Below are 25,197 nucleotides of genomic sequence, written 5' to 3'. Positions count from 1 at the left end.
AGATTTGGGTGGGGTTTTACTTCAAAGTGAGATCTATATTGCAGTGTAAAAATAAAGCAGTCAGTATTTACCCTGCACAGAAACAAAATAACTCACCCAAATCTAACTCTCTCTGCACCTGTTACATCTGCCCCCCTGCAGTGAACATGGTTTTGTCCATGTGAGAAGGAATTTGCCAGAAGGAGTGAACCAGAATAAGGGCCAGTAATGTCCCCAGGTTACTCGCAGTGATGCTGAACACTGCACAATGACTCAGTCTAATTATAAAGGGACATAAATCCTTTTCCTGTTTATAGAAGAATAAATGTGAGTCCAGGATTCCTGAGACATGTTCTCCTGGCAGCTCCTCAGAGAGCGGGGAACGCGGCGTGTGCGGAATTCCTGGGGAGGGGGGGTCTGTTCCCATCTGCCTCATATATGTTATCTATAGTGTATATACCGGTGGGCAGCGCGCACCGCGTGCCATATACCCTGACATGGGGACACCTATGTTATTCCAGACTAACTGACTATAAGTACAGAGGCTGCAGGCAGCAGGGTTACACTGCGCAGAACCTACCCACGGGTGCCGGACAGTTTCCCGACAGCCATTACCCCGACACTCGGGGTCCCGACCCCCATAGAGGGAGAATAGAATGGGTGGCGAGCGCAGTGAGTCCGCGAGGGGCTTTGTTGCGCTTGCCCCACTGTCTGAGTCCGGCCAGTCAGGATCCCGACGTTGGGCTAATGACTGTCAGGATCCCGACTGTCGGGACCATATACCACACCCCCCTAGCCACAGCCCAATGCTAACCACAGCCTAACCCTAACTGCAACCAAACCCTAACCACAGCCTAACCATAACTACAGCATAACCCTATCTACAGGATAACTCTAACCCTAACCCTGTGTGTCTGCTGGCAGTGCTAGCCCTGTCCCCTATATGCTGTACAGAGCCAGTGCTTGGCTGGTGCGTGTCTCCTGGCAGTGCTGGCCCTGTCCCATATATGCTGTACAGAGCCAGTGCTTGGCTGGTGCGTGTCTCCTGGCAGTGCTAGCCGTGTCCCCTATATGCTGTACAGAGCTGGTGCTTGGCTGGTGTGTGTATCCTGGCAGTGCTGGCCCTGTCCCCTATATGCTGTACAGAGCTGGTGCTTGGCTGGTGTGTGTATCCTGGCAGTGCTGGCCCTGTCTCTCCTATATGCAGTACAGAGCCAGTGCTTGGCTGGTGCGTGTCTCCTGTCAGTGCTGGCCCTGTCCCATATATGCTGTACAGAGCCAGTGCTTGGCTGGTGCGTGTCTTCTGGCAGTGCTGGCCCTGTCTCCTATATGCAGTACAGAGCTGGTGCTTGGCTGGAGTGTGTCTCCTGGCAGTGCTAGCCCTGTCCCCTATATGCTGTACAGAGCCGGTGCTTGGCTGGTGTTTGTATCCTGGCAGTGCTGGACCTGTCCCCTATATGCTGTACAGAGCTGGTGCTTGGCTGGAGTGTGTCTCCTGGCAGTGCTAGCCCTGTCCCCTATATGCTGTACAGAGCCAGTGCTTGGCTGGTGTTTGTATCCTGGCAGTGCTGGACCTGTCCCCTATATGCTGTACAGAGCCGGTGCTTGGCTGGTGTGTGTCTCCTGGCAGTGCTGGACCTGTCCCCTATATGCTGTACAGAGCCGGTGCTTGGCTGGTGCGTGTCTCCTGGCAGTGCTGGACCTGTCCCCTATATGCTGTACAGAGCCGGTGCTTGGCTGGTGTGTGTCTCCTGGCAGTGCTGGACCTGTCCCCTATATGCTGTACAGAGCCGGTGCTTGGCTGGTGTGTGTCTCCTGGCAGTGCTGGACCTGTCCCCTATATGCTGTACAGAGCCGGTGCTTGGCTGGTGTGTGTCTCCTGGCAGTGCTGGCCCTGCCCCACATATGCTGTACAGAGCTGGTGCTTGGCTGGTGTGTGTATCCTGGCAGTGCTAGCCCTGTCCCCTATATGCTGTACAGAGCCAGTGCTTGGCTGGTGCATGTCTCCTGGCAGTGCTAGCCCTGTCCCCTATATGCTATACAGAGCCGGTGCTTGGCTGGTGTGTGTGTTCTGGCAGTGCTGGCCCTGTCCCCTATATGCTGTACAGAGCCGGTGCTTGGCTGGTGTGTCTCTCCTGGCAGTGCTGGCCCTGTCCCCTATATGCTGTACAGAGCCAGTGCTTGGCTGGTGCGTGTCTCCTGGCAGTGCTGGCCCTGTCCCACATATGCTGTACAGAGCCGATGCTTGGCTGGTGTGTGTCTCCTGGCAGTGCTGGCCCTGTCCCCCATATGCTGTACAGAGCCGGTGCTTGGCTGGTGTGTCTCTCCTGGCAGTGCTGGCCCTGTCCCCTATATGCTGTACAGAGCCAGTGCTTGGCTGGTGTGTGTCTCCTGGCAGTGCTGGCCCTGTCCCCTATATGCTGTACAGAGCCAGTGCTTGGCTGCGCTCCTGTTTCCTGGAGATGAGTTATTGGAGCCGGTGTCCCATCTGTTTGCTGTACTGAGTGGCTTCCTCCTTCTCTATTTATCACCCACTGTGAACATTGCACTCGGCAGCTCCTGGATGTCTCAGTCCTCTGCGGTCTCATACTGGTGACTGTCTCTCACCGCTGCCCCCCTGCTCCAAAGACTGTGCCAGGCCACTGATCTGGGGCAAATTGGGCACCTTCCTACCACCTGGAAGATGGGGACCCGCTTCCACCGCACAGAGCCTCATGGGCGACAGACTGTTCCTTACTGACAGGTACCGAGCATGTGGCTCTGTGTGTATGTGTGTGTGTACATGTGTGTGTATGTATGTATGTGTACGTGTGTGTGTGTGTGTACAGTATGTGTGTGTACAGTGTGGAAAGTTCCGTTACTTGTCCGTCTCATGTATAATAAGTTATAGATGGTGAATAATAAATTGTATAAGAGTCAGCGAATTCTCATCATGGTGTCAGATGTGTGTCGCCCCCTCTACGCTCCTGTGTCCTCCTGTTCTGCCCATAACACTGTTATACCAGGGGATCTGGGGACTGGGGGCAGTATGTAATAGAGATGGAACTACCAATTGTGCACTGGGGCCCCTGAGGACTAAGGAGCCCATAACTATACCTGTCACCTTCTTCTTGTCACCCACTGTTTTTCTCTGTCACACTCTGCCCCGCTGCCTCTCCCTGTCACTCCCTGTCCCCTCTGCCTCTCTCTGTCACCCCCTGCCTCTCCGTGTCACCATCTTCCTCTCCCTGTTACCCCCTGCCTCTCCCTGTGACCCCCTGCCTCTCCCTGTCACTCTCTGCCTCTCCCTGTCTCCTCTGCCTCTCCCTGTCACCCTCTGCCTCTCCCTGTCACTCCCTGCATTTCCCTGTCCCCTCTCCCTTCCCCTGTCACCCTCTGCCTCACTGTGTCACACTCTGCCTCTCCTTTTCACCCTCTGCCTCTCCCTGTCACCCTCCGCCTCTACCTGTCCCTTCTGTCTCTCCCTGTCACCCTCTGCCTCTCCCTGTCACACTCTGCCTCTTCCAGTCCCTTCTGCCTCTTCCTATCACCCTCTGCCTCTCCCTGCCTCTCTCTGTCTCTCCCTTTCCTTTCTGCCTATCCCTGTCACACTCTACTTCTCCCTGTCACACTCTGTCTCTCCTTGTCCCCTCTGCCTCTCTCTGTCCCATCTGACTCTCTCTGTCACTCCCTGTACCCTCTGCCTCTCCCTGTCACACTCTGCCTCTCCCTGTCACTCCCTGCCTCTCCCTGTCCCTTCTGCCTTTCCCTTCTGCCTCTCCCTGTCACTCTCTGCCTTTCCCTGTCACTCCCTGCCTCTCCCTGTCCGCTCTGCCTTTCCCTGTAACCCTCTGCCTCTCTGTGTCACACTCTGCCTCTCCCTGTCACCCTCTGCCTCTCCCTTTCACTCCCTGCCTCTCCATGTTACCCTCTGCCTATCCCTGTCACACTCTACTTCTCCCTGTCACACTCTGCCTCTCCCTGTCCCCTCTACCTCTCACCTCTGCCTCTCCCTTCTGCCTCTCCCTGTCACCATCTGCCTCTCCCTTTCACTCCCTGCCTCTCCATGTTACCCTCTGCCTATCCCTGTTACACTCTACTTCTCCCTGTCACACTCTGCCTCTCCCTGTCCCCTCTGCCTCTCCCTATCACCTCTGCCTCTCCCTGTCACTCCCTGTCCCCTCGGCCTCTCCCTGTCCCCTCTGCCTCTCCCGGTTACCCTCTGCCTCTCCCTGTCACTCCCTGCCTATCCCTGTTACCCTCTGCCTCTCCCTGACACTCTCTGTCTCTCCCTGTCACCCTCTGCCTCTTCCTGTCACACTCTGCCTCTTCCAGTCCCTTCTGCCTCTGCCTCTCCCTGTTACTCCCTGCCTCTCCCTTTCCTTTCTGCCTATCCCTGTCACACTCTACTTCTCCCTGTCACACTCTGTCTCTACCTGTCCCCTCTGCCTCTCTCTGTCACTCCCTGTACCCTCTGCCTCTCCCTGTCACACTCTGCCTCTCCCTGTCCCTTCTGCCTCTCCCTGTCACTCTCTGCCTCTCCCTGTCACTCCCTGCCTCTCCCTGTCCGCTCTGCCTTTCCCTGTAACCCTCTGCCTCTCTGTGTCACACTCTGCCTCTCCCTGTCACCCTCTGCCTCTCCCTTTCACTCCCTGCCTATCCCTGTCACACTCTACTTCTCCCTGTCACACCCTGCCTCTCCCTGTCCCCTCTGCCTCTCCCTATCACCTCTGCCTCTCCCTTCTGCCTCTCCTTGTCACCATCTGCCTCTCCCTTTCACTCCCTGCCTCTCCATGTTACCCTCTGCCTATCCCTGTCACACTCTACTTCTCCCTGTCACACTCTGCCTCTCCCTGTCGCCTCTGCCTCTCCCTATCACCTCTGCCTCTCCCTGTCCCCTCGGCCTCTCCCTGTCCCCTCAGCCTCTCCCGGTTACCCTCTGCCTCTCCCTGTCACTCCCTGTCTCCTCTGCCTCTCCCTGTCACCCACTGCCTCTCCCTGTCCCCTCTGCCTCTCCCTGTCACCCTCTGTCTCTCCCTGTCCCCTCTGCCTCTCCCTGTCACACACTGCCTCTCCCTGCTACACTCTGCCTCTCCCTGTCACACTGTACATCTCCCTGTCACACTCTGCCTCTCCCTGACCCCTGTGTCTTTCCCTGTCCCCTCTGCCTCTCCCTGTCACTCCCTGTCCCCTTTGCCTCTTCCTGTCACCCTCTGCCTCTCCCTGCCCCCTCTGCCTCTCCCTGTCACCCTCTGTCTCTCCCTGTCCCCTCTGCCTCTCCCTGTCACACTCCTCCTCTCCATGTCACACGCTGTCTCTCCCTGCTACACTCTACCTCTCCCTGTCACACTCTACAGTACCTCTCCCTGTCACACTCTGCCTCTCCCTGTCCTGTGTCTTTTCCTGTCCCCTCTGCCTCTCCCTGTCACTCCTAGTACCCTCTGCCTCTCCCTGTCCCCTCTGCCTCTCCCTGTCACCCTCTGCCTCTACCTGTCCCCTCTGCCTCTTCCTGTCACCCTCTGCCTCTCCCTGTCACCCTCTGCCTCTCCTTGTCACACTGTGCCTCTCCCTGTCCCTTCTGCCTCTCACTGTCACCCTCTTCCTCTCCCTGTCACTCACTGTCCCCTCTGCCTCTACTCGTCACCCTCTGTCTCTCTCTGCCTCTACCTGCCTCTCCCTGTCATTCCTTGTACCCTCTGCCTCTCCCTGATCCCTCTGCCTCTCCCTGTCACCCTCTGCCTCTCCCTGTCCCCTCTTCCTCTGCCTGTCACCCTCTGCCTCTTCCTGTCACCCTCTTTCTCTCCCTCTCACACTCTGCCTCTCCCTGTCCCCTCTGCCTCTCACTGTCACCCTCTGCCTCTCCCTGTCCCCTCTGCCTCTCCCTGTCCCCTCTCCCTGTCCCCTCTGCCTCTCCTCATCACCGTCTGCCTCTCCCTGTCCCCTCTCCCTGTCACCCACTGCCATGTTGCATATTGTGAACCTGGGTTGGGGTGGAGGAGAATAGTCCTATTTATATTTTTGCACCTGCGCTCACCACACCCACACGTGAAGAACTCATGTCACCTTTTGACTGTCTACCTTCCCATTGTTGACCTAATGCTTGTGTTGACCTTCCGAACCCGTCGACCTTAGCCATGTCGACTATTTTCTTGTGTCGACCTAAGCCCTGTTGACCGTTAGTGGTCGATGTAATGTATATCGTCCTTCATAGTGTTGACCCTATGACCCATCATCGTACATATGAAGGTGGGTATCTCGGATCCAGCGGTCAGGCACTGGCAGGGGCAGCCCGGGCGCTGAGGGTAGGTCCCAGCATGCATTGCAATATATCGCAGGGAACGCACATCGGATCCCACCTGCTGTCAAGCATCGCCGATGGTATATATCGCAGCACATCGGATCCAACCTGTTGTCAAGCATCGCCGATGCTATATATCGCAGCACATCGGATCCAACCTGTTGTCAAGCATCGCCGATGCTATATATCGCAGCACATCGGATCCAACCTGTTGTCAAGCATCGCCGATTGGGGAAGTTTTCATCCGATATATCAGGCTGCTCTTTCGGAATGGACTGAGAACAGGTAACATCGGACCTGTGTATGCAGGAGATGCCGTATCCTTATATACAGATCCATCCCCCATTATATTATCAGCATCCTTATATACAGATCCATCCCCCATTATATTATCTGTCATCAGCAGACATCCTTATATACAGATCCATCCCCCATTATATTATCAGTATCCTTATATACAGATCCATCCCCCATTATATTATCAGCATCCTTATATACAGATCCATCCCCCATTATATTATCAGCATCCTTATATACAGATCCATCCCCCATTATATTATCAGCATCCTTATATACAGATCCATCCCCCATTATATTATCAGCATCCTTATATACAGATCCATCCCCCATTATATTATCTGTCATCAGCAGACATCCTTATATACAGATCCATCCCCCATTATATTATCAGCATCCTTATATACAGATCCATCCCCCATTATATTATCAGTATCCTTATATACAGATCCATCCCCCATTATATTATCAGCATCCTTATATACAGATCCATCCCCCATTATATTATCAGCATCCTTATATACAGATCCATCCCCCATTATATTATCAGCATCCTTATATACAGATCCATCCCCCATTATATTACCAGCATCCTTATATACAGATCCATCCCCCATTATATTATCAGCATCCTTATATACAGATCCATCCCCCATTATATTATCAGCATCCTTATATACAGATCCATCCCCCATTATATTATCAGCATCCTTATATACAGATCCATCCCCCCTTATATTATCAGCATCCTTATATACAGATCCATCCCCCATTATATTATCTGTCCTCAGCAGACATTCTTATATACAGATCCATCCCCCATTATCAGCACCTGTGAGTCCACAGTATATATCTCTTATATATTTAGCCAGATCTGTCACTCAACCCCTGTGGAGAACGTTCCTGTGTAGAACAGTTTCACTTTCATGTGTCTGACGTTCCACCCCCTTGACATCACCTCCCCCCACCCAGCCAGGGCTACAGTACACGCCCACCATCCACCATTACTCCACAGCCACCATCCACCATCCACCATTACTCCTGCACATCCCTACCCTCTGCCAGGACCCCCGCGACCCCCCTCCCGCGATTCGCGGGACCCCCTGCGACCCCCCCCTCCCGAGATTCGCGGGACCCCCCGCGAACCCCCCCTCCCGCGATTTGCGGGACCCCCCCGCGACCCCCCCTCCCGCGATTCGCGGGACCCCCCGCGACCCCCCTCCCGCGAATCGCGAGACCCCCGCCCCCCCCTCCCGCGATTCGCGGGACCCCCGCGACCCCCCCTCCCGCGATTCGCGGGACCCCCGCGACCCCCGCTCCCGCGATTTGCGGAACCCACTTGACCCCCCCTCCCGCCATTCGCCGGACCCCGCACCCCCCCTCCCGCGATTCGCCGGACCCCGCTTTCCACCCTCCCGCGAGTCGCGGGACCCCCGCGACCCCCCCTCCCGTGATTCGCGGGACCCCCGCGAACCCCCCCTCCCGCGATTCGCGGGACCCCCGCGACCCCCCTCCCGCGATTCGCGGGACCCCCGCGACCACCCCGGTATCCGGACTATTGTTAGACAGCACTTACATCGACAGCCATTACATCGACACCATTAGTTCGACAGCTCATTAGGTCGACATGGTTTTAGGTCGACATACCATTAGGTCGACATGTCATTATGTCGACAGCTCATTAGGTCGACAGCTCCTTAGGTCGACAGCTCATTAGGTCGACATGTTTTTAGGTCGACACTGCCATTAGGTCGACAGTGTCTATGTCGACAGTCAAAAGGTCGACATGGGTTTTTTCACTGTTTATCGAGCCGACATGTGCCGACAGGCGGTATTTCATGCCCTACTATCCACTAGGGCGTGGTGGGAGAATAAAATAGTGTGCCGAGCGCAGCGAGGCACCGTGCCCGAAGCATAGCGAGCGGCTGCGGTACACTTCAAACTGTGTCCATGTCGACAGTGTCGACATTTCGGCCAAAAAAAACAGTGAAAAAACCCATGTCGACCTTTTGACTGTCGACATAGACTCTGTCGACCTAATGGCAGTGTCGACCTAAAAACATGTCAACCTAATGAGCTGTCGACCTAAGGAGCTGTCGACATAATGACATGTCGACCTAATGGTATGTCGACCTAAAACCATGTCGACCTATTGAGCTGTCGAACTAATGTTGTCGATGTAATGGCTGTCGATGTAAGTGCTGTCTAATATCCGTCCCAGACCCGACCACCCCCTCCCGCGATTCGCTGGACCTCCGCGACCACCCCCTCCCGCGAAACGCGGGACCCCCGCGACCCTCCCGCAAATCGCGGGACCCCAGCGACCCCTCCCTCCCGCGAGCCCCCTCCCGCAATTCGCGGGACCCCTGCGACCCCCCCTCCCGGCATTAAAAGGGCCCCCCGCGACCCCCCCTCCCGCGATTCACGGCACCCCCCCCTACTGTGATTTGCAACCCCCCGTAGCGCCCCCCTCCCGCGATTTGCGGGCCGCCTCGGCACTTCTCGCGATTTGCGACCGCCCCCTAATTCACACATTCGGGGACCCCACCTCCCGCGATTCATGCCCCCCTCACGCAATTCACGGCAACCCCCACACCCCCCTTCCTGCGATTCGCAACCCCCCACGACCCCCCCTCCCGCGATTCACGAAACCCCCCCGTAGCGCCCCCCTCCCGCGATTTGCGGGCCCCCTCGGCACCTCTCGCGATTTGCGACCGCCCCGTAATTCACACATTCGGGGACCCCCCCCCTCCCACGATTCATGCCCCCCTCACGCAATTCACGGCACCCCCCATACCCCCCTTCCTGCGATTCGGAACCCCCCCCCTCCCGCGATTCATGCCCCCTCCCCGATTCACTGACCCCCGCATCACCCCCCTGCGCCCACCCTCCCTTGATTCACGCCTCCCTCATGCAATTCACGACAACCCCCCACACCCCCCCTCCTGCGATTTGCAGCCCCCCCACGACCCCCCCCCTCCTGCGATTCATGACCCCTCCCGTGATTCACGGACCCCCGCACCACCCCCCCTTGACTCACGGCACCCCACGCGCCCCTCCCGCAATTCACGGACCTCCGCAATCCCCCCTCCCGCAATTCACTAACCCCGACAACCCCCCTCCCGCAATTTGCGGACCCCCCTTCCCAGGATTCAAGCGCCCCCGCCCACGATTTGCGGACCCCCGCCCCCTCCCGCTAACCGCGGATCCCCACACACCACCCCCCCCCCCCCGCAATTTGCAGACCCCGCAGACCCCCTTCCGGCAATTCCACCCCCCAGAGCGGACCACCGCGGCCCCCGCTCTAGCATTTCACGTACCCCCCGTGACAATGGGGGATCCTGTACCACCACAAGCAGGTACCGCCCCTAGGTGGGAAATCCGGCCCTGGCTGCCGCACTGCAGGTTTCCCCACTGCCCTCTGCACCAGTGCCACAACTTTTATCAATGTCTTGCCCACATACCACTATTATACAGCCTCCTGCTCTCATGCACCCTCACTCCCTCCCAGTGGGAGGAGACGCTCACCCACTGCCGGGAGCTGCATACTGTCCCCCACCCTCCTCCAGTTCTAGGGATGCCCATCGACCATCAATGATTTTCAAAAAATCGATGGTTTATGGCCGATGTTGAATACTTTTGCCATCAATGTGGGAGGACACTGCCCTGCCTCCTGTTCTCCTGCCCGTAACTTCCGCCAGTGGAGACCCGCTCACCCTGTGTTGCCCACATTCCCCTATCATGCTTTACCGCCCAGCCTCCTGCTCTCATGCACCCTAACTCCCACCCAGTCGGAGGAGACACTGACTCCTGTATTTCTGTGCTGCCACGCTGGACCCTCACCCACTGGCAGAAGCTGCACAGTGTCCACCACCCTCTTTAGTCCCCCGTATGCCCACACACCCCTATCACTACCCAGCTTCCTGCTCTCCTGAACCGTAACTTCCACCACTGGGTAATCGCTGACGCTGTGTTGCCCACATACCCCTATCATGCCTCATATCCCAGCCTCCTTCTCTCATGCACCCTAACTCCCACCCAGTAGGAGGAGACACTGACTCAGGGCCACCGTCCGGTACTCCTGTGCTGCCACGCTGGACCCTCACCCACTGCCAGAAGCTGCAATACAGGGCATCTTTCATACAATTCTAACCATATTTCTCACAATACAAATGTTCACAAATTAAGGGGCGTAGCCCCTTACGCCGGTGTGAAGAGCGCCCGTAGGGCGCGATGAATCACCTAGTATATATATATATATATATATATATGATACAATTATACATATATATCACCAGCAGCCAGTAAGTGGCACAGGGCAAGGTACGCGCAGTCACCCTGTATACAGGATACAGTGAGGTATTACACTGCTATATACCACCCTTGCGTGATCACCTGTACGTTACCATGTGGTTATCTACCGAGAACATCTCTACGCTTCACAAGGTTTATAGAGAGCGCACTCCTAAGCCAAGCAATATAAGCGGCATTGTTCATTCCCGTCTGAGCAACGTCAGCCCTCGGTTACCCCACAGAATATTAAAAGGATTATGGTCAGTAGTTATATAGCGGAGAGAAGTGATACTGTGCTCGGCCATTAGTAATACTCTGCTCGGCCATCAGTGATACTGTGCTCGGCCATTAGTAATACTGTGCTCGGCCATTAGTAATACTGTGCTCGGCAATTAGTGATACTGTGCTCTGCCATTAGTGATACTGTGTCTGGCCATCAGTGATACTGTGCCCGTCCATCAGTGATACTGTGTCTGGCCATCAGTGATACTATGCTCGGCCATCAGTGATACTGTGCTCGGCTATCAGTGATACTGTGACCGGCCATCAGCGATACTGTGCTCTGCCATCAGTGATACAGTGTCCAGCCATCAGTGATACTGTGCTCTGCCATTAGTGATACTGTGCCCGTCCATCAGTGATACTGTGTTCGGCCATCAGTGATACAGGGCCTTATTTTGGTTCATTCTTTCTGACAAAATCCTTCTTAGATGGGCAAAACCATGTGCACTGCAGGTGGGCAGATGTAACTTGTGCAGAGAGAATTAGATTTGGGTGGGGTTTTACTTCAAAGTGAGATCTATATTGCAGTGTAAAAATAAAGCAGTCAGTATTTACCCTGCACAGAAACAAAATTACTCACCCAAATCTAATTCTCTCTGCACATGTTACATCTGCCCCCCCCCCCCCCCCTGCAGTGCACATGGTTTTGTCCCACAGTGTCTGTCCATCAGTGATACAGTGCTCGGCCATCAGTGATACTGTGCCCAGCCATCAGTGATACTGTGCCCGGCCATCAGTGATACTGTGCTCGGCCATCAGTGATACAGTGTCTATCTATCAGTGATACAGTGCTCGGCCATCAGTGATACTGTGCCCAGCCATCAGTGATACTGTGCCCGGCCATTAGTGATACTGTGCTCGGCCATCAGTGATACAGTGTCTGTCCATCAGTGATACAATGCTCGGCCATCAATGATACTGTGCGCGGCCATCAGTGATACAGTGTCTGTCCATTATTATTATAATTATTATAATTTTATTTATAAGGCGTCACAAGTGTTTCGCAGCGCCGTACAAAGGAACAATACAGGGAGACAAAGCTTGGCATAACATTGAATAAATAACAAAAATAGAGTACAAATAAAGTGTGCCACAGATCAATACACATTACAGCTTAAATGTAAGTAGTGAGGACTCAATCAACAAACAACTAGAGGCTTGAGGCCAATGATGGAGATGAGTATGCGGACGAAGATGGTCACTGAGTGTTGGAGTATAGGAGAGCTGTGAGTGACATGTGAAGAGAAGTGGGCTTTGACAACAGGAGGGAAGAGGGCCCTGCTCAGAGGAGCTTACAATCTAGTAGGAAGGGGAGACAGACAGATTACATGAGGTGCAAGCAAGTGGGTGGTGGTTAGATAGCAGGATGTAAAAAGGCAAGGGGTCGGAGAACCAGCTGGTTTATGCAGTGGAAGGGTACGCTTTGATGAATAGGTGAGTTTTCAGTGCCCGTTTGAAGCTTTGCAAGGTCAGGGAGAGTCTAATGGAGCGAGGGAGTGCGTTCCACTGAAGGGGTCCATCAGTGATACTGTGCCCGGCCATCAGTGATACAGTGCTCGGCCATCAGTGATACAGTGTCTGTCCATCAGTGATACAATGCTCGGCCATCAGTGATACAGTGTCTGTCTATCAGTGATACAATGCTCGGCCATCAGTGATACTGTGCCCGGCCATCAGTGATACTGTTGTTACCTCTCCAAATAACAAAGACTGTATCCTTCAAGTTTCATTACAAGTTAAACATCAGTTCAGACAGTTGCCAGCTCTTCTCGACTCAGGAGCAGCAAAGAGTTTCATCACCACTGATGTTGTCAAACGTTGGCATCTACCTACCATCCCCCTCCAGCATCCAGTGTACCTTACCGCTGTAGATGGGAGTCGTATATTGGGAGAGACTGTCACTCTACGAACTCAACCACTAACTTTACAAGTTGGACTGCTACATATTGTCATCCCCAAATCCTCCTACCCAATTGTTTTGGGTCTCCCCTGGTTAAGTGCCCATAATCCCAGTATCAATTGGGTAACGTCCCAGGTCCAAGCCTGGGGTGCCACATGTACCAAATCATGTCTCAAATCAGTGGCACCTACAAGCCAAGTCTCCCTTCAAATTCCAGAAGGGTTACCTACCCCATATCAAGACTTCTCTGATGTTTTCTGCAAAAAAGCTACTGATAAATTACCTCCACATAGTCCATGGAACTGTTCAATCGATCTAATACCAGGAAAGAACCCTCCTCGGGGTCGTACTTACCCTTTGTCATTACCTGAGACACAGGCTATGTCTGAGTATATAAAGGAAAACCTATCCAAAGGGTTTATCCATCCCTCTTCTTCTCCTGCTGGAGCCGGCTTCTTTTTTGTTAAGAAAAAGGATGGAGGGTTACGGCCTTGCATCGATTATCGAGGATTAAACGAAATTACCATCAAAATCCGCTATCCATTACCACTCATCACAGAACGTTTTGACAGAATCAAAGGGGCGACCATCTTTTCAAAATTAGATCTCCGTAGAGCCTACAATCTCATTCGCATTCGTGAGGGAGATGAGTGGAAGACCACTTTTAATACCAGCGATGGACATTATGAATACCTTGTCATGCCTTTTGGTCTGAGTAATGCACCAGCGGTTTTTCAGTCTTACATGAATTAACTTTTTCGTTATCTTCTGTACAAACATGTAGTGGTCTACCTTCACGATATCCTGATATTTGCAAATAGTCTTCAGAAAGATCGAGAAGTTGTCAGAGAAGTGCTCTCTGGCCTCAGAAATAATCTCCTTTTCTGCAAATTGGAAAAGTGCATTTTGAGGTCTTCTCCATACCCTTCTTAGGGTACATTGTATCTGGCTCCGGTCTGGAAACGGATCCAACCAAAGTGGAAGCAATCCAGTCGTGGCCTTGTCCTCACACCCTCCGAGGGGGTCCAAAGATTCCTCGGATTTGCGAACTACTATAGAAAGTTCATCAAAGGCTTTTCTACTATTGTAGCTCCAATAACTGCTCTTACCCGCAAAGGTGCCAAACCCTCCAAATGGGATCCCGAGGCTTCTAAAGCTTTTACACTGCTCAAAGAAAAGTTAATTTCAGCACCAGTTATGGCTCAACCAGATGTCAGATTACCCTTTACTCTGGAAGTTGACGCTTCTGCCATTGGCGTAGGGGCTGTGCTTTCCCAGACTGATACTGATGGACAGTTGCATCCATGTGGTTTCTTCTCTAAGAAATTTTCCCCGGCGGCACAGAACTACGCTATAGGGGACCAAGAACTGTTAGCAATCAAAATGGCCTTGGAGGAGTGGCGGTATCTACTCGAGGGGGCAGTTCATGTTATTAATATTATTACCAATCATAAAAATTTGCTTTATTTGAAAAATGCTCAATGTCTCAATCCTAGACAGGTCAGATGGGCATTGTTCTTTTCTAGATTTAATTTTAAATTGTCTTTTTCTCCTGCCTGGAGCAAAAAATTGCAAGGCAGATGCTCTGCCTAGGTCATGGGAGACTGAGGAGGAGTCTAAATCCTACGAAGGAAGTCCAATTATTGATCCTCTCTCTTTCGCTGCAACAACTGTACAAGTGTCAGTTCCTCCAGGTAAAACCTTTGTTAAACCTAGCTCAAGGAAGCAAATTCTCCGTTGGGCTCATGATTCCAAGTTCTCCGGTCATCCAGGGATTCAGAGACCTATGAATTCCTTTCTCGAAGGTACTGGTGGCCTGCTCTAAAGAAAGATGTTCAGGAATATATTGCTTCTTGTCCTCATTGTGCCCAACATAAATCCTCCAATTTAGCTCCAGTAGGTCCATTGATGCCACTTTCCATTCCACAGCGGCCGTGGACTCACTTGTCAATGGACTTTATTACCATATGGGTCGTCATTGACCGATTTTCTAAAATGGATCATTTCATACCGCTTCGGGGGTTGCCTTCCACCCCAAAGTTAGCAAACCTTTTTATCAAAGAGATCTTCAGAACCCACGGGCTACCTGAGGAAATCGTCTCAGATTGAGGGGTACTGTTCGTCGCGAAATTCTGGCTAGCATTATGCAAAGTTCTCAAGATCCAACTCAATTTCAGTACAGCCTACCATCCCCAATCTAATGGCCAGACAGAGAGAGTCAATCAGGATGTAGAGAAATTTTTGCGTTTACATGTTTCCTCCTCCCAGGATGACTGGGTCGAGGTGTTGCCATGGGCCGAATTTGGTCATACCAACCAGTACCATTCATCTTCTTCTTCTACACCTTTCTTTATTAATTATGGCTTCCATCCCAGGGTTCCTGACTTCCAGCGGCTACCTTCAACATCTGTGCCAGTGGTGGCGTTAACTCTCCTGCAGCTTCGCCAACATTGGAGGAAAGTCAGGAAATCATTGACCAAAGCTTCACAGAAATATAAGAAATTTGCTGAAGAAGAGCTGTTCCCACAGGTGGCTGACAAGGTATGGCTGTCCACTCGCAACCTTCGTCTTCGTGTTCCTTCAATAAAATTTGCACCTCGTTTTATCGGTCCTTTTCCGATAACTCAGATCATCAATCCAGTTGCCTATAAGTTAAAATAACCACATTATTTAAGGGTCCCAAATTATTTTCATATCTCATTGCTTAAACCGTTAGTGCTAAACAAGTTTCATGCTGCTCTTCCTAAATCTCCCAAAGTTTTTACTCACAGGGGCGTAGAACATGAAGTGGCCCACATTCTGCACTCTTGTATCAGGTACAAACGACTGCAGTACTTAATCGACTGGAAAGGCTATGGGCCTGAGGAGAGGTCCTGGACCAATGCTTCTGAGGTACATGCTCCTAAAATGATTTTCATAGGAAATTCCCAACCAAGCCCAAGGAGTGTCCTGGGGCCACTCGTAAAGGAAAGGGTGCTGTCACGACCACCATGTCTGCTACCCGTTTCCTCTGTGCTGTCCCTAGCCCAAAGACCTCTGACAGGTCATCTACTGCCCTGGCGCTCACCTCCGCTGCTGGTTCCCAGGCTGGCGGAGTGCATGCTGTCGCGCTGTCATCTCCGGGTGACAGCGGTGGTGTGTGCCCCTGTGCCAGGTGGGCTCTGGGTAGCGTGAGACATGAGCCGCCATGATGGATCTGTGTCTGGTCAGGCCTCTGGCAGGACACGCCGGCTGCAGCGCATCCGTGCGCAATCACCGCTGGCTGGTTTCCCTCGCCATCGCTGGCGGTGGCCATCTTTTGGGATCCTTCAGCCTATGCTGCGCCGCTCCTTCCAGTAAGGTCAAGTGGCAAATCAATCACCGCGCAGCTCACACTTCAAATACTGACTTGCCGGGCTAGACCGGCAGTCAGTACAATGATGTCTACCCACATGCATCATTGATCCTCCCTGGCTGTCTGTAGTTGCTGCTACAGTTCTTGCGCCTTTGGTGAAGTCTCTCTCAAGTCCTGCTGATCGTTTCACTGCCTGTACCATATCATCACGGAACCCGCTGCCGCCTATACGGATAGGACAAGGTTAACCCTCCAAAGGGATAATATCTTCTTCTGCATTCCTGACGGTTAATCTCTGTGGTCATCCCTGGTTCTGCAGCTACGATCCTACTCAGCACAGATTCCTTCGGACTTCATCATCCAATCCAATCTTCCAATTCTTCAACCAATTATCCAATCCTCATCCAATCATCCAATTCTTCAACCAATCATCCAATCTTCATCCAATCATCCAATTCTTCTTCCAATCATCCAATTCCCATCCAATCATCCAATTCTTCAACCAATCATTCAATCCTCATCCAATCATCCAATTCTTCGAACAATCACCCAATCTTTCTTCCAATCACTCAATCATCCAATCTCACAGTTATTCAATTATTCAATTACCAATCATCTCCAAACTTCTTCCATAAAGTATTGTATATTATTGACTTTATTATCTATCAGAAACTACAGTTTTATTATTGTGTCATCATTCATTTCCTGTACCGCAGTATCTTCATTATATAAGGTTTACTTTATTCACTTGCTTCATTCCCTTCTGTCGTTAATGTAACAGCCTTATATCAAAGCACCCAGCCTCCGTTACACTCCAGCTGGTACTTCATGAAATGTGACACAGTGATACTGTGCCTGGCCATCAGTGATACTGTGCTCGGCCATATGTGATACTGTGCTCGGCCATTGGTGGTACTGTGCCTGGCCATTAGTGGTATTGTGCCAGGCCATTAGTGGTACAGTGTCTGGCCATTAGTGATACTGTGCTCGGCCATCAGTGATACTGTGCTCGGCCATTAGTGGTACTGTGCCTGGCCATTAGTGGTACAGTGTCTGGCCATTAGTGGTACAGTGTCTGGCCATTAGTGATACTGTGCTCGGCCCTCAGTGAAACTGTGCTCTGCCATTAGTGATACTGTGCAGCCCTCAGTGATACAGTGCCCGGCCATCAATGATACTGTGCTCTGCCATTAGTGATACTGTTCCCGGCCATTAGTGATACTGTGCTTGCCCATCAGTGATACTGCGCACAACCATTAGTGATACTGTGCTCGGCCATCAGTGATACTGTGCTCGGCCATCAGTAATGCAGTGTCCGGCCATTAGTGATACTGTGCTTGGCCATCAGTGGTACTGTGCTTGGCCATCAGTGGTACTGTGCTCGGCTATTAGTGATTCTGTGCAGCCCTCAGTGATACTGTGCTCGGCCATTAGTGATACTGTGCCCGGACATTAGTGGTACTGTGTTCAGCCATTAGTGGTACTGTGCTCGGCCATCAGTGGTACTGTGCTCGGCTATCAGGGAAACTGTGCTTGGCCATTAGTGATACAGTGTCCGGCCATCAGTGATACTTTGCTCGGCCATCAGTGATACTGTGCTCAGCCATCAGTGATACAGTGTCCGGCCATTAGTGATACTGTGCTCGGCCATTAGTAATACTGTGCCCGGACATTACTGATACTGTGCTTGGCCATCAGTGGTACTGTGCTCTGCCATTAGTGATACTGTGCTCAGCCATTAGTGATTCGGTGTCCGGCCATGAGAGATAATGTGCTCGGCCATTAGTGATACAGTGTCCGGCCATTAGTGATACTGTGCCCGGCCATTAGTGATACTGTGCTCGGCCATTAGTGATACTGTGCCCGGACATTAGTGATACTGTGCTTGGCCATCAGTGGTACTGTGCTCGGCCATTAGAGATAATGTGCTCGGCCATTAGTGATACAGTGTCCGGCCATTAGTGATACTGTGCCCGGCCATTAGTGATACTGTGCTCGGCCATTAGCTATACTGTGCTCGGCCATTAGTGATACTGTGCCCGGACATTAGTGATACTGTGCTTGGCCATCAGTGGTACTGTGCTCGGCCATTAGAGATAATGTGCTCGGCCATTAGTGATACTGTGCCCGGCCATTAGTGATACTGTGCTCGGCCATTAGTGATACTGTGTCCGGACATTAGTGATACTGTGCTTGGCCATCAGTGGTACTGTGCTCTGCCATTAGTGATACTGTGCTCGGCTATTAGTGATTCTGTGCAGCCCTCAGTGATACTGTGCTCAGCCATTAGTGATACTGTGCCCGGACATTAGTGGTACTGTGCTCGTCCATTAGTGGTACTGTGCTCGGCTATTATTGATTCTGTGCAGCCCTCAGTGATACTGTGCTCAGCCATTAGTGATACTGTGCCCGGTCATTAGTGATACTGTGCTCAGCCATTAGTGGTACTGTGCTCGGCTATCAGGGAAACTGTGCTTGGCCATTAGTGATACAGTGTCTGGCCATCAGTGATACTGTGCTCGGCCATCAGTGATACTCTGCTCAGCCATCAGTGATACAGTGTCCGGCCATTAGTGATACTGTGCTCTGCCATTAGTGATACTGTGCTCTGCCATTAGTGATTCTGTGCCTGGCCATTAGCGATACTGTGCTCGGCCATTAGAGATATTGTGCTCGGCCATTAGTGATATTGTGCTCGGCCATTAGTGATACTGTGCTCGGCCATTAGAGATACTGTGCTTGGCCATTAGTGATACTGTGCCCGGACATTAGTGATACTGTGCTTGGCCATCAGTGGTACTGTGCTCGGCCATTAGAGATAATGTGCTCGGCCATTAGTGATACTGTGCCCGGCCATTAGTGATACTGTGCTCGGCCATTAGTGATACTGTGCTCGGCCATTAGTGATACTGTGTCCGGACATTAGTGATACTGTGCTTGGCCATCAGTGGTACTGTGCTCTGCCATTAGTGATACTGTGCTCGGCTATTAGTGATTCTGTGCAGCCCTCAGTGAAAACACACCTGCAGCACACCTCTTACATAACATACACTTCTGTCACTAACAAAAATACACACATACACTTCTGTCACTAACAAAAATACACACATACACTTCTGTCACTAACAAAAATACACACATACACTTCTGTCACTAACAAAAATACACACATACACTTCTGTCACTAACAAAAATACACTCATACACTTACAAACATCCACGCACACAGACTGCTTACTTATTAAAAAACGCCTCCTGGCACATCTCACATTATTTGCATAAATGTACCCATTTATTTGGGCTGCAGATATGGGTACACATATACCTACATAAAGGGGGTCATTCTAATTTATTTGCATCCACCGTGCATTCGCACGAGGAACTGATGTGCGTATGCGCTGGCGCATGTGAATCGCCACACTGTTCGCCAAGCGCAGGCACCCAAGACTGCGGGCAGGGGTGGCTGCGTATATTCACACCCAAGGGAATGCTCAGCATTTTATGGGTGTTCCCATGGTAATTGGCCCTTGACGTGGGTGCCAGGGGTCACCGGATGTCAGCTGCCTGCCAAGTTCCTCTCAGTGTGCACGCATATCTAAGTGAACTGAGAGTCACTTAGATCTGCGTGCACGTTCCACATCATTGGATGGTCGGCGACCATCGAATCATGTGGGTGTTTCCACGTAGCCTGCAAATGGATGTTTATAGTATATAATAGTTACACACACACACACACAAATACATATTGTACATAATAGTTACACACACACACACACACACACACACACATAAATACATATTGTACATAATAGTTACACACACACACACACACACACACACACACACATATATACACAGAGAAATGCAGACTGTAAATAATAGTTACACACACACACACAGATAAATACATACTGCACATAATAGTTACACACACACACACACACACACACACACAGAAATACATACTGTACATAATAGTTACACACACACACACACACACACAGAAATACATACTGTACATAATAGTTACACACACACACACACACACACACACACACACACACACACACACAGAAATACATACTGTACACAATAGTTACACACACACACAGAAATACATACTGTACATAATAGTTACACACACACACACACACACACACACAGAAATACATACTGTACATAATAGTTACACACACACACAGAAATACATACTGTACATAATAGTTACACACACACACACACACAGAAATACATACTGTACATAATAGTTACACACACACACACACACACACACACAGAAATACATACTGTACACAATAGTTACACACACAGATAAATACATACTGGATATAACAGTCACACTCACCATGCTACTGCTGAAGGGCCTGGCTGGCAATCACTGTGTGTACAGTACAGTCCTGTGCCGTGTAGCCACGCCCCCTTTTCGGGCTGCTCCTCCGGAGCCACTCGCTCCCTCTTGTCTGGCTGCAAGGAAGGATGCGTGCACTGCATTACAGAAACTGAAAGTAAAATTATGCTCCCAGCAGCTCTGAGCTTCCTGCAGCAAGGTCTGCTAGGAGCTGTAGTTTATTTTCATTTTCTTTAATGCTGAGTGCACTGCACCATGCTCCTCTCTCTGTGCCCCCCTAGTGGCTAACGCCCGGCGGCCTATGTCTCCATTGCCTCCGGGAGTTACGCCACTGGGTAGAGCCCCTTATACACATTACACTAGGTAGAGACCCTTATACACGTTACACTAGGTAGAGCCCCTTAAACACATTACACTAGGTAGAGCCCTTTATACACATTACACTAGGTAGAGCCCCTTATACACATTACACTAGGTAGAGCCCCTTATACACATTACACTAGGTAGAGCCCCTTATACACATTACACTAGGTAGAGCCCCTTATACACATTACACTAGGTAGAGCCCCTTATACACATTACACTAGGTAGAGCCCCTTATACACATTACACTAGGTAGACGCCCCTTATGCACGTTACACTAGGTAGACGCCCTTATACACATTACACTAGGTAGAGCCCCTTATACACATTACACTAGGTAGAGCCCTTTATACACATTACACTAGGTAGATCCCTTTATACACATTACACCAGGTAGAGCCCCTTATACACATTACACTAGGTAGAGCCCCTTATACACATTACACTAGGTAGAGCCCTTTATACACATTACACTGGGTAGAGCCCTTTATACACATTACACTAGGTAGAGCCCCTTATACACATTACACTAGGAAGAGCCCCTTGTACAAGAAGCAGGGTAAGCCCACTTTGCACACTACATCCTCTCACCTGCAGCCTCAGCTCCAGCACAGTCCAAGCCAGAGTTGTAAACCAGATACAAACATGGAGCCTCCGCAGCCAGAAAACCGAAGTCCCCCCCCCCTTGTTTGATGTTGCTCAGGGCTCCGACAGCAGCACTGTGAGCAGCCTGCTAGACCTGAGATCAGCAAGGAACAGGCGCCATTCTTCAAACTGCCGGCGCCACTGCCTGTCAGACTTGCGCAATGGCAGCTGGCAGTAATGCTGTATGCAGCAGGGAGAGTGCCATCCTTCTCTGCCTTCAGCGTTGGCTCCTTCGCTTATGTTTGGGGAAGTGAGCTGTCTCCTTGCCCCCACATTCCGACGCCCTTGGCAGAGAGGACAAGAATAGTAGTGGCCCTTAGATTTGGCAGCATGGAGATCATTGCAGACATTAGAGAGGGCAGTGTCAGTGGAGTGGATGGAAGCCAGACTAGAATGGGTCCAGCAGAGATCGGGAGGAGAGAAAGGTGATGAGGCAGTTGTAGACAATAAGCTCAAGGAATTTGGATGCAAAACGGAGGAGAGAGGTGGGTTGGTGGTTGGGGAGGGTGCTAGGACCAGGTTTTTTAAGACAAGGGAGACAGAGGCATGCTTAAAGGCAGAGGGGACACTGTCTGCTGTGAGGGATAGATTGAGGAGGTGGGCTAGTAGGAACAGACAGAAGGACGTAGGTAGCGAAGGAGACCGGAGGGGTCATGTGGTGATAAGGAAGCGGGGGGGGGCATGACTTCCTCAACAGGTAAAGATACCAGAGTTGGTAAGAGGGATGGGAAGAGGAAGTGGCCAGTGGCTGATGGTCTGGTGGGATGTGATGTCCTGATATATGGAGTCAGTTTTGAATGTGAAATAAGTGTCCAAATGAAGAAAAGACCAGAGGGGAGGTGGAGTTGGGCAGAGGAGGCAGTTGACAGTGACAAAGAGGTGTAGAGACTGGAAATATGGGACATGAGGTTCTTAAAGTGTGACTGTTATTCCAGGGAAAGGGCAGCACTAAAGGATGAGCATAAGTTTGAATTGGAGGAAGTCGTCCATAGACTTTCTCCTCTGTCGTACGTGAGCATTGTTGCAGGTATCTGGTGCATTTGGAATGCCACGGGTGACCTGCGAGGGTGAATAGTGGTTGGTGGAGCAACAGAATTAAGAGCAGAAGTAAGGGATGCATTATATAGTGAAGTGGCTTGTTCAGGACATAAAAACCAGAGTATAGGAGTAGAAAAAGGAGGACAGGGAAGTTGTGTCAATAGCCTCAATGTTACTCAGTGAGAGAGAGAGAGAGAGAGAGAGAGAGAGAGAGAGAGAGAGAGAGAGAGCACATACAGTACATTGCTGCCAACTCTGAATCAGCCGCACTGTCAGGAAGAGCACAGAGTCCTGTGTAATCCTCATTTCTCTTACAGGAGACCATGGACCTCCTGTGACCGGACACTGATCATGCCATTCTCTAACTGCAGCAATATCAGCGACTTTGTCCTCACCGGAATTCCGGACTCTCCTGGCCCACATTCCTGGATCGGGTATCTCATCCTCTTCATCTACCTGGTGGCTGTCATTGGGAACCTGACTCTCCTATACATCATCAAGGTGGACCAGGAGCTACACGAGCCTATGTACATCTTCCTCTTCATGCTGGCCGTCATTGACCTCATGGTGGCCACCACCACCATGCCGAGAATGATGGGCATCTTCTGGTTTGACTCTCTGCAGGTCACTTTCAATATGTGCCTGGCCCAGATGTTCTTCATCCACTTCCTGTCAGCGCTGGAGTCTGGAATATTGGTGGCCATGGCTGTAGATCGCTACGTAGCCATCTGCCTTCCTCTGAGATATTCTTCTATTCTAACACACAAGACCATCTTGAAGATCTCTTTGGTCATTGTCATCAGAGGGGCAGCTGTGATGATCCCTCTTCCGCTCCTCATCAAGAGGCTGCCACTGTGGAGAGACAATGTCCTGGGGCATTCCTACTGCCTGCACCAGGAGGTCATGAATCTGGCCTGTGTTGATATAAGGGTCAACATTATCTACGGCCTTTTTGTCATCCTCTTCGTCATGGGAGTAGACTGTGTGTTTATCTCTGGCTCCTATCTACTGATCATTAAGACCGTGGTTGGTCTGATGGCAGATGCCAACCTCAAGGCCTTCAGTACGTGTGCGGCACACATATGTGCGGTGCTTGTCTACTACATACCTCTGATTGGTCTGTCTGTGGTACACCGCTTCAATATCAGCGTAGTCCCCAGCCTGCATATCCTGTTTGGGAACGTTTACCTTCTTCTCCCCCCGATGATAAACCCTCTAATCTACGGCATTAAGACCAAGCAGATTCGCAGTAGGTTGCGCAGGTTATTCAGTAATGTAACTAAGCAGGGATCAGTATCCCGGAAACTATGTAACATGTGTACAGAACATGGGAAATAATGTGTCATATGACATTGCAGGATGTAACATGTGTACAGGACATGGGAAATAATGTGTCATATGACATTGCAGGATGTAACGTGTACAGGACATGGGAAATAATGTGTCATGTGACATTGCAGGATGTAACATGTGTACAGAACATGGGAAATAATGTGTCATGTGACATTGCAGGATGTAATATGTGTACAGAACATGGGAAATAATGTGTCATGTGACATTGCAATCTTCGCTGTGATAGGATGTAACACTACTGACAGACAATATTGCAGGTAATTATGGGCCTGATTCAGAGGTGCAGCCTACCCTTTCTGTACTCACGAGTCCCTGGGTTGTCACATCACCTGGTGACACCCGGTGTGGTCAGCCGCAAAAAGGGGCCACAGCCTCATGATGGAAGGGTGTGTGGCCTTGCAGCAGGAACCCCATTTCCAGCACTTCTGGAGGTGCGGGCTGCCCCCGGGAATGCCATGGCTCCCACATAGAGACAGGAGCCAGGTGCTGCAGGAAATGTTACAGTGTAGCACCTGACTTCTGTCACTGAGCAGGAGCCGGCACCCACATAGTGACAGGAGCCAGGTGCTGCACGAAATGTTACATTGCAGCACCTGGCTTCTGTCACTAAGCAGGAGCCGGCACCCACATAGTGACAGGAGCCAGGTGCTGCATGAAATGTTACAGTCCTGGCTTCTGTCACTGAGCAGGAGCCGGCACCCACATAGTGACAGGAGCCAGGTGCTGCATGAAATGTTACAGTCCTGGCTTCTGTCACTGAGAAGGAGCCGGCACCCACATAGTTACAGGAGCCAGGTGCTGCAGGAAATGTTACAGTGTAGCACCTGGCTTCTGTCACTGAGAAGGAGCCGGCACCCACATAGTGACAGGAGCCAGGTGCTGCATGAAATGTTACAGTCCTGGCTTCTGTCACTGAGCAGGAGCCGGCACCCACATAGTGACAGGAGCCAGGTGCTGCATGAAATGTTACAGTCCTGGCTTCTGTCACTGAGAAGGAGCTGGCACCCACATAGTGACAGGAGCCAGGTGCTGCAGGAAATGTTACAGTGTAGCACCTGGCTTCTGTC

At 51.3% G+C, this 25,197-nt stretch overlaps 1 protein-coding gene across 1 annotated transcript; it reads left to right on the top strand.

Moving 5' to 3' along the window:
- The first annotated feature begins 2,531 nt into the window (after window positions 1-2,531).
- LOC146059273 (olfactory receptor 51E1-like) lies at window positions 2,532-24,577 on the top strand. Its single transcript, XM_083171379.1, has 2 exons — window positions 2,532-2,722; window positions 23,095-24,577. The coding sequence occupies exons 1-2, from the start codon at window positions 2,694-2,696 to the stop codon at window positions 24,113-24,115; spliced, it is 1,050 nt and encodes a 349-aa protein (XP_083027505.1). The 5' UTR covers window positions 2,532-2,693; the 3' UTR covers window positions 24,116-24,577.
- The last annotated feature ends 620 nt before the right edge of the window (window positions 24,578-25,197 follow it).

Source organism: Crinia signifera, chromosome 2 (genome assembly GCF_055691185.1).
Source record: "Crinia signifera chromosome 2, ASM5569118v1, whole genome shotgun sequence".
In the NCBI taxonomy this organism is placed as follows: Eukaryota; Metazoa; Chordata; class Amphibia; order Anura; family Myobatrachidae; genus Crinia; species Crinia signifera.
The sequence above is the reverse complement of the archived record's forward strand: the minus strand, read 5'-3'. Positions and strand labels throughout refer to the sequence as shown.